The sequence below is a fragment of the Centropristis striata genome, chromosome 18, assembly GCF_030273125.1.
Source record: "Centropristis striata isolate RG_2023a ecotype Rhode Island chromosome 18, C.striata_1.0, whole genome shotgun sequence".
NCBI lineage: Eukaryota > Metazoa > Chordata > Actinopteri > Perciformes > Serranidae > Centropristis > Centropristis striata.
This window is the reverse complement of record NC_081534.1, coordinates 26,225,990-26,236,429: the sequence shown is the minus strand read 5'-3', so window position 1 is coordinate 26,236,429 and position 10,440 is coordinate 26,225,990. Positions and strand designations below refer to the sequence as shown.

Genomic DNA, 10,440 nt, shown 5'->3' with positions numbered 1-10,440 from the left:
AGTTAAAAATGCAAAACATTTCCCACTTGCTTTTTTGTGGAGTGAGTCAAAATCATTCAGTAAACTAAATATCTCGTGTTTTTGACTGTTGGTCAGACAAAATAAGACATTTAAATACGCCTTTTTCACCTTCTATAACTTTTTGGCACGTATACTTACTATACTATAGTATATTATTACTATACTATATTTTCTATACTAAGAAAATAATTGTTATTTGCAGCCCTTATCCAACTTATGAGTGTTATGATACTAATAACAATGCAACACGGTTCATGTGCATGTAAAACATGTTTTGTTCTTTACATTCTTTATTTATCACCCTCTTCCCTGTACCCAACCTCCCGGAGCAACAATGTACACAAAAATAAAATTCTCTCACTTGACAACGAAAACACAAAACCAGTGCAGAATGCCAGTGGTCACCATTAAGTCCATAATAACTACATTCAGAGAGCTTTTCCTAAACATAAAGAAAAAGTTACAGCGGGTTACAGAATCATCATGATATGTGATGGAGAGCAGTTCTCTTCACCGTCAGTCCGTCAATCCAGCTTTTCTTTTAAACACGATAAACACATGACAGTCAGCTGTAGTGATACTCAAAGACAGGAAATGAGACAATTATCTCTCCCAGATCCTTGAACACAATGTAGAGTACAATAAGATGAAGTGTTAGATGCCTAATAGCAAGGCATTTCTGGGTGATAGTGTAATAACGCAGCAAAAACTAATTTTGCCGTCTTGTGTCGTTATTTTCTAAACGTGGGTTATTGCAAAACAATTATAAAAACCCACCTATTTAGTGCTTTGGTTGAGAAATGAGCATGAAATCTGAAAGTTTAGTTAAGGAAAAATGATTAAATAGATTTACTTATACTGTGATTTAGTGTTTTGGGTGAATGAGAGGCTGAAAAGCACACAACATATTAACAGAAGGCAGCAGCAGTGGACACTGACGAGGGCCTGCCCTAAGAAAAAAAAAATCAGCTGACAGGGAAGAGAAAAATATTTACATCAACTGTATACAACTTAATTTATAAATACATTAAGTATAAATTAGAAAAATAAAACAAAAAACTACTGTAGTTCAATCAGCTACTTCTACTCTCATTTTTAAAATGCCAGTCTGATTATTAATCCTCTGTATATTTGGTAAAAGATAACAAAAAATAAATCAAAAAAGGCACAGCAATGAATAATTAGAGCAATTTATCCCTGCAAATTTCTATGAGTCACAACACTAAATCCCCATTGCAACAGACATTAAAATATAAATTAAGACAATTTCTTTTTTTCTTTTTCTTTTTTATCAATAAATGCAATTCCAGCAACAAAAATCCCACACTCAAACAGCATCTACACTAGCATCACCAGGTACAGTTTTCTTAAATAAATTAAGGCTTTAAGGGGAGTTTGTGATAAGTCGTCATAAAGAGAGCACCCTGATTTTTTTTCTGCTTTCAGTTTCTCAGGCAGCGAACATCGTACTGTACCTTTCACACATTGTAGGCAGCATTTTGGGAAAACGCACTTATTTGCGTTCTTGCCGAGATGAGCAAATTTATACCACTTTTATGTCTGTATACTAAAATATGAGAGCTGGTTAGCTCATCTTAGATATTTTTTAGATAGATTTAGTAGTAGATAGATATCTACAACAGATATACATTTGCTGTAAAAATGAAAATCTTGGCGTCAAAATTTAGATTTGAACACAAACTGAAATACAGAACTTAGTTTAAGTATCTGTTGCAGGCATGTTTAATTAAATGCTACAAAAGACTTTTACTACACTTTCAAGTTAAGCACATTTTTAAAGCAATTTAGAAAGGAAATAATAATTCCAATAACCAAAAGAAATGCAGAATATCGCACGGCAAGAAAACAATCAAAAATGTTTTCCCTAAATGCCCAACTAGTCCTTTAATTTGTAGTGTGAACTTATATTTTCCATATTTAAAGTCTGTTGATGTCCTACCAACATACTTTCCTATGTTTTAGGATTTACACGCTGTACCGTTGCGTTCCCCTCCACTCACACACAAACTTCCTCCACAAGCTCGTTATGTACACACCGCTCAGCCGCTAGACGTAGACCAGGTCTCGGCCCTGAGTCGCTGAGCTACCAGCCGCCTCCTGCACCGGGCCCTCTGAGTCCGCCTCGTCCCCGTTATAACCCTCGTACTCGATAGGTTTGGGGCAGCTGTACGGGTGGCCGTTGTCATCGAAGAAGCGGCGGAAGGTGAATTCGTAGAAGGCGTGTTCGGGGTGTTTGCCGTTGCGGAACCAGCAGTTGAGGGTGTCGTTGAGGTTGTCCTCGCCGTCGCTGTCGCTGCTCCACAGTTTGTCCGGGTCCACGGGGTCGAAGTTGGAGGTGTCTGTGGAGTGAGCGATGGTGGGGACGTACGGCGCCGCCTGCTGCCGGAGGTCGCTGGAGAAGTCGATGGTCTTGAAGAAAGGGTGGGCTTTGATTTCGTCCGTGCCGTTCTTGCCGAGGCGGTCCTCTGGGCTGCGGCACAATTTAACGATGAGGTCGGACGCCTCTGGGCTGAGCTTGGCTGGTGGGGGAATGTGCAGCATGCTCTTCCAGTTTATCACCTGGAGTTCAACAGCAGAGACGACATTAAGAAACTATGAAGTCTCTGGATGCATTACATTTCACTGCAGGTGCTTCACATACCTTCATCTGTGTCTCCAGGGGCGTGGTCGCTAAGAAGGGAGGCTGTCCAACAACCATTTCATACAAGATGACACCAACACTCCACCAATCACAGAGCTGGGTGTATCCTGGAGGAGATTAAAGATGTTTTTACATCAATCACACTGCAACAACAACATTTCTCAGCAGGGAATTAGCGTCTAGAGTCTATCTGGGTAACTCTTTTGTGTCCCTTTAAAGAGCTGCTCTGATGTTCTTAGAAGGCAAAATGTCCATGTCTGAAACTACCACAAAATATTATATTTATATTATTTTTTCCGGTTTCACTTAGTCTTAATCTTAGTTAAATCTTAAAATGCCATCATTCCTTAACATAACTACCAAATATGAATTATTTCTTTAGATTTTTAACCCTTAAATTGCCAATTTGTTTACATAATTCTACAGTAACATAAAATTAGTTAAATTCTGTTGACTAAATACTGATTTTGATGCATTTTTTTGGTGCAATTCAGATTTAAAAGTTAAAAACTCCCTCTTGTTACCTTAGAGGACATAAATGACCCTTCCTAAAACTGCTATAAAAATAATAAATGTTATTATTTTCGAACTAATCGATTCCTTTAGAGTAAAAAAAAGTTTAAGTAAATTAAAAAGCTAAAAATGTCCAGAGTTATGCAAAAAGTTGAATAGAATATTTTAGTAAAACAAGACTAAACAAATTTGGAGAGAGAAAAATAATGAAGAAAATCCCTCAGTAGCCCCTCTGGCTGTGGTGCGCTGTACCTGTTCGGAGCAGCACTTCTGGCGCTATGTAGTTTGGGGTCCCGACCAGTGAATGTGCCAGACAGCGCTGGTGCTGCCGGGCCTTTCTCCTCTCCAGAGGCTTCAGACGGTCCGTACAGCGGCAGTTAGCCGGGTCTTCCCACTCCTTACTGAAGTCCATGCTGTCCTGCCTCACATGGTCCCCTGGAAAGAGACCAGCAAAGTTTCACTTATGATATAGATCATTTGTGTTTTTCATATTCATATATGAATATAAGAAATGGATATAAAGAGTGAAATAAAGGTGGAAAAAAACTAGTCATTTGAAAAACATTTTTCAAATACAAACCTTTTAATTAATTTATTATATTTTTACCTATGTTGTGTCAAGTTACATGTATTTATTGCCTCATTTATTCATTGCAGGATTTATTTCATAGCCATATTCTTTTCATTCAAGTATTTATTTAGTACTGACTTAAAAGCCATCTTATATTTCAAAGTCAAGCATATTCCTTACTTATAACATAATGTGGTAAAATTAAGCATCTTCTAGCAAACTCTGCACCAATCCTGCATTATACTACAGGTACACAATCACTTTAATATGCCTCATTGCAGATCAAAAAATGAACTTAATATTTTGGATAAACTGTTAGATATCAATCAAGTTACACTCACCACTCTGGTAATACTTGGAGTCGTGCGTCCAGCGGAAGCCGGTGCAAAGGCCGAAGTCGGTCAGTTTAATGTGTCCGTCTCGGTCTATGAGGATGTTATCGGGCTTGATGTCTCTGTGGATGAAGCCCATCTTGTGGACGCTCTCCACAGCACAGGTGAGCTCAGCGATGTAGAACTGGGCCAGCTCTTCTTTGAAGATGCCGAGCCGGATGAGAAGGCTCATCATGTCCCCTCCAGGGATGTACTCCATGACAAAGTACAGGTTGTCCCTGTCTTGGAAAGAGTAGTAGAGACGCACCACCCACTCGTTGTCTGCCTCAGCCAGGATGTCTCTCTCAGCCTTGACGTGGGCCACCTGGTTCCTCAGCAGCACGTCCTTCTTACGGAGCGTCTTCATGGCGTACAGCGATCCTGTGTCCTCCTTTCTGGCCAAGCACACCTCACCAAAGGCTCCGATGCCGAGGGTCTTGATTCTTTTGAACATGGATTTATCCATCTTGGCTCGCTTTAGCCTGATGTAGTTAGACTCTTTCTGGCAGAGCATCATACGCATCTGCTCCTGAGCTTCTGAAGACAAACCCACCTGAGCATGGACAGAGGCAAATGTGATATAATGACTCACATCATCTTGAAATGGCAATTATTTTTGCAAAAAAACACACAACAATTGCAAACACAGAGGGAAACCAGTGCAAAATACATTTAAAAGGATCTAAAAGGGTGTAAATATTGTATTTTACCCATGTGTTAATCCTCACTTTAGTCCAAAACAAAGATGCACGAGCAGTGACATGATGAGTGAGATGGAGTGGCATGCATTTGATTCAGCCACTGAGGGCCAACATGCTGCATGTAGCACATTCAAAATACAAAGACCAGCTTCTCAACAACATCTTACTTGAATAACTGACGTGTGTGGGACTATTCTGTGTCACAGATCAGCAGAGATACCTTTACCTTTTTAGATCAGCTGTTAGTGACAGCAAGGAGAGAAGAGAAAGAACAGCTAAGAAAAATAGAACAGCATGAAAAATATGAACATAATGATACAGATAGTTAGGAAAAAGGTTTGGAAAGAGAGAAAGGTATTCCTCAAAATAGTAAAAAGCTGAATATATTAATTTATACAGGGGTTGTAAATCTTTTAAAGAGTAAAGTTCAAGCACTTTCAAGGAGGAAAAAAAGTTTATAACAAGATCAATTATTTTAGAAAATGATGTGACTGTGGTTGTTGATTTTCTCACCCTTTGCATTTCACTTTCCAGCTGCTTCCTCCTTCGAATCCTCTGCTGATGGTTCTTCAGGATGTTCTCCACATGTTGCTCCATGAAGAACTTGAAGGCCTGTGGGGAGTACAGTGCAATTCTTCCGGACTCCCCTCTTGGCTCTTCATCTTTCTTGTTGCGGCGGACAGGAACGGGCGATGTCGTGATTTGCTTCTTCTCCTTCTCTGTCGCTGTTGCTGCGGTGCTTTCTGTCGTCTTGTCCCGGGAGCTGTCTGTGCCGCTGCTCTCCTCCTCCTCCTCTCTACCTGTGCCAAGCTTATTGACCCCTGGGTCATAGGCGGGGGGGCAGGGTGCAGCCTGCTGCTGGAGGAGATGTTTGGGATAGGGTGGAGGGGGACCCTGGTAGCTGGGGACTTCTGCAGGGATCTGAGGTACAGGGGCTGGGGGTTCTGGGTACGCGGGTGCAGCTGGAGGCGGTGGAGGCTGCTGCATCCATGGAGGGTGTGTGGGAGCAACCGCAGTGTGTAACTCTGGTTTCTGGACTCGCATGCTTTTGACCGGCTGCAGGATGGGAGCCTGGGTGATGGCCGTGACTGTGGTAGCAGAGGGCTGGGAGCTGGATGCGTGTGCCTGTCTGCTGTTTAGCTGATGGTTGTTGAAGGAATTAGACCGGACCGGCATGTTGTGCTGCCACGACGGTGACAGATCCTGGTTGCTGCTGTTGCCAGAGGAAGACTGGGACTGGTTGGGGTTCAGAGGAGCCTGGGACCAGGACTGAGGAGGACCTAAGTTATACATGTCAAGGTTGTGACTGTTCCTGTTTGGAACCATCATGGACTGAGGGATGTTTCCACCGTTGACATAAGAGGGAGAGGATGCAGGTCCTCCTGACTGCATCTGCTGGTCAGTGGGACTGTGCCTGCTGCTCTGGTTAACTGGGTACGGCGGTGGAGGAGGCTGCCTGCTGCCCCCCGCCATGTAGTCTTGCTGAGGAGTGCCATTCTGAGACCAGCTGGAGGGAAATGTGAACTTATTTCCTCCGGAGGTCTGCATTATAATGGGCTGATGGCCCACAGGGACTGGGCTGATCCCACGTGGATTCTGAGGTGCGGACGACTGGTACCCATCAGGCCAGGCCCCCTGGGGCACCGGAGAGATGCGGGGAACAAGGTAATCCATGTTGCCAGAGTAGCGTTTTGTTGATGGGTTGCTGTCCCAGGATGAACCAGGAGGCATGGCACCCCGGTTTGGTGGAGGTGTGACGCTGCGCACCTGAGGCGGCAGTGGAGGATTGACCCTCTGGCTGTTAGCAGGGTGACCCTGTGGGAAGGCAGGAGGCGGTCCAGGGCTGTCTGAGCGGTACATCATTCCGTCCACCATGAGAGCATGTCGAGGCGCCAAAGACTCCTTAGAGCCTTTCCAGCTCGGCCTCCTCAGCACAGCCTGCTGGATATGAGAAGGTCCTGTAGATATAATAAAAAAAGTAAAAATACAAGATCATTACTTGTAGAACTGCATCCTCATAGTAAGGATGCCACAGTGAGGACATTTTCCACTGGTTAATCAACTCAACTGACAACATTGGTAATATGATTTATATTAAAAATGTGAATCATCAGTGTGTGAGGTGGACAAGAAATAAAATTGGTGTCCAACCATCTAAAGCTAAGACTAAAATAACCCAGTTTATGTCTGTCAGATATTGATAAAATATCTAGAATTCATGCCAAAGCATTCAACCAATGGAACAGTGTCAACTCTCACCTGACAGCCACATTTTCAAGCCTCAGGAATTACCTTAGTTTTAGCTATTACTCTGATGGATTTCATAACATACTATGAAGGCCAAAGCTGTGTTACAGTTGTTGTAAGATACATCAGTATTTTATTAAAATTGTGTGCGTGTTTTTTTCCCAAAATAAACTCAAACATTCAGTTGCCAACATAGTGTAATGCAAACTTTTCCTTGATTGTACCATTACTAGCATGAATGAAAAAAAAGATCTCATTTTCAGTTTCTACCATTATATGATGCAGTGACTCATTATCTTTTTGTCATCATGTATTGTCATTTCTTAAAGCAAATGTCCCAAATTCTGCAAAGAATATCGGGGCTGAATAAAGAGAATTAGTCCCAGTGGACAGTGACGTACCTGGAGCTTTCAGACCTGTAGCGTTAGGATTGGAAACAACCATCTGTTCCCTCATTGAGTCCTGGTAGCTCACCTTACCCGTGTAGTCTATTACTGCCCCCATACTGCGACTGTTGCTCTGTTTTAAGGCAAAAACGAGAACAATTCACAAAAAACAATACATAACATTGTTTCACATAAAAGTGAAAATACAATTATCTTAATAACTACTGATTAATCTGCACATTATTCTCTTCAAAATGGTACTGTACTTTAACAAATACTGCGCCTCCTTAGATTTGAATATTCGACTAGTCCATAATACTATTTTTCTAATAATCCTGGTTGATTGTTCAGCCTTAGTTTGGAGGTTCTTTCTCATAAAATAACAACATGATAACTATCAACATATTTGCTAGACAATTAAACAAACTGACGAATTGTTACAGCTCTGATGGGATGTTTTTTCCCCTACAGATTACATTTAAACTTATTACAACACAAACACTTCACACTGTGCCACTTCATACCTAGACTGCACGCACTGTCTCAAAACAAGTGGCACCTGCCAACTCAAAAACTACTTTTGTATTGTTACCCTTTCTAACTCGTCATTCCACTTTGCATGCTTTTCATTTTTCAAATGATTCCCAGGTAAACAAAGTGCTCTGAGTGATTATGTTTAGTTATGTTTAGAATGAAATTCTTCCACAATCCTTCACAAAAACCTGTCTGAGTGACAAATAAAACACCTCATCTCACCTCATCAAACCCAGCAGAGGGGGTTTCCAGCGACATGTGTTTTTTCACCTCAGGGCCTGAGGTTTGCTCGTGGGCAAAAGGCATCAGGGATTTGCGGATCTCCTGTAAGGCTTTGTGGTAGGGGTTTTTGGGGTTGCTGCATCGCCCCTGTTGCCTTGGGTCCTCAGGAAGCATTTTTACAGCCCCTACATTGTCCACTTTAGGAGGGTCCGAGGGTTTGGACAGGTTGCGCAGGCTGTTCCGAATTTCCTGCAGCATTTGCTGGCTGTTGCCGCTGTAGTTGCTGGTGGGAAACGTTTTGGGTCTCATCTGTCTGTATCCTTCGGGTTTCTCCCCTCTCTTCATGTAAGAGCATGTATGATGACGATGAAGAGGATGAAGAGGATGTCACTCAGTCCAGGGTTGCAGCACAGAGATCTCTGATGTCTGACCCTCACATCTGCATGCTGCTGACAGAAATGAACAATGTGAGATCAACAAGCATCTAGAGCACGTGTCATGTTACCAAACAGGTTGAGCAAATAACAAGTGTGGAAAGTACTAATTATCAGATACTATCAGATAAACACAAGCTGTGTGAAGATTGTTATGAAGCTGTTTTGGGACTTTAGGTGCACCTATAAGCAAAAAAGTTTTGTTTTAGTACTTTACCATTTCACTTTAAACTAAACTTGTTAAAAGCTGTAAGAGACAGAAAACCTGCAACAGAGAAATACATATCCCTTCATAAAACAAGATCCTGCCCACTTGTTAGCATCGTTAGCAGTTCAGACTAACAGATCCCTACTTTAAAGCTATTTATCTTGCTTCAAGTGTTGTATGCTGTAATGCTTAAAGTTGGTTGTCATATTCTCTTAACCCTTTGATGCACAACATGGGTCTAAAGTGACCCGACTAAGTTTTTATATTCTATATCTTTGCAATGAATTAATTTCATCATTCAGTATTCCAGGGTTTCCTCAAATAACTCGTTTTTGAACATCATACATCCTAATTTTTTGTTTTCATTTCTTGCTTTTTGAATAAAACCGCTTTTTTTTATCACTACGTTTCTAATGCACAAGGTCATTTTTGACCCATGTTTTGCATTAGAAGGTGTTTATATATTGTGCATCAAAGGGTAATCAATTCACCAATTTAAAACCTGACAAAGAAGACAACAATTTTAACTATCCTATTTTGTTAAATTGGCGTTTTTTCAATGGAAATTATTATTTGGTGGCTCTAATAAGTCTCAAATGTTAAAATATGTGATTTCCCAATGTAATCTGATGGATCTAAGAACTATTTTAAAGTTAAACCTTAAAAATAAGACAAACATAGTTACACATATACTCAAATTGTTAATTTAGTGTACCACTTTTGTCATATTTGACCCATGTGTGTAAACTTGATGTAATAATACAAAAACTACTTTTCTTCATAAAGTATGAAAGGAAAAATGGAGATAATGATCTGTTGTAATAATTTAAAAAAAAGATATTCAAACACACAACCAGCATGAAATAACATGGGGGATGAATACGGGTCATTTTTGACCCATGTTGTGCATTAGAAGGTGTTTATATGTTGTGAATCAAAGGGTTAAATATATCGATTATACGGAGCCTCCTATGAGCTGCAAATTGGTATTATAACAACTTCACCTTGCTTTAATTAAAACGGCGCAGCAGCTCCTCCGCGGCCTCCATTTGCTGCTAACGGCTAGGCTAACTCAACAACTAGTTAGCTGTTAGCTCCAACACAACTGGCGACAGTTAGTTAGCCGTGTTTAGCTACTTACCAGTGTCTGTAGCTGGCGCTTTCCTCGACACCTCTCCTTTATTGTCAGCAAACTGCACTTTCGTGACCTGTTTGCGGCGACGAGGACGATGTTTTAACTTAAAATGTCCTTGTTGTGCCGAGCTGGCTGGTTCCGAGTCGTGTTGAATTCCTGGGATGTCTGAATGACAAGTACCACAGCAACAAGTCAGACGAAGAAGAAACGCAACACACTTCCGGTTACTGGCGATTTCACAATAAAAGAAGCAAAACATCATAAATATCAACATAAAAACGTTTTTTTTTTATTGAAAAAGTGCTCGAACATCATCCAAATCATTTGAGGTATATTTACGTATCAATTGGTGACACGATAATCTCAGTCACCTGTACAGAGCCATGACTGCTTGGAACCTACTTCCCAAACATTTTGAACAAACCATTAGCACAA

General features: G+C 41.1%; 1 protein-coding gene across 3 annotated transcripts; it reads right to left on the bottom strand.

The window, feature by feature from the left end:
* Positions 1-290: 290 nt before the first annotated feature.
* lats1 (large tumor suppressor kinase 1) lies at positions 291-10,178 on the bottom strand. 3 transcript variants are annotated; one of them, XM_059356710.1, is made up of 8 exons: positions 10,012-10,178; positions 8,229-8,677; positions 7,488-7,605; positions 5,353-6,797; positions 4,109-4,691; positions 3,449-3,631; positions 2,684-2,790; positions 291-2,601 (listed from the first exon to the last, which is right to left on the bottom strand). In XM_059356710.1, the coding sequence occupies exons 2-8, from the start codon at positions 8,571-8,573 to the stop codon at positions 2,089-2,091; spliced, it is 3,294 nt and encodes a 1,097-aa protein (XP_059212693.1). In that variant the 5' UTR covers positions 8,574-8,677; positions 10,012-10,178; the 3' UTR covers positions 291-2,088. The 3 variants fall into 3 exon arrangements, with proteins under 3 accessions (XP_059212693.1, XP_059212692.1, XP_059212695.1); XM_059356709.1 differs by having other exon boundaries at positions 8,229-8,674; XM_059356712.1 differs by lacking the exons at positions 291-2,601; positions 2,684-2,790; positions 3,449-3,631 and adding an exon at positions 5,066-5,078 and having other exon boundaries at positions 4,574-4,691; positions 8,229-8,674.
* Positions 10,179-10,440: the final 262 nt, after the last annotated feature.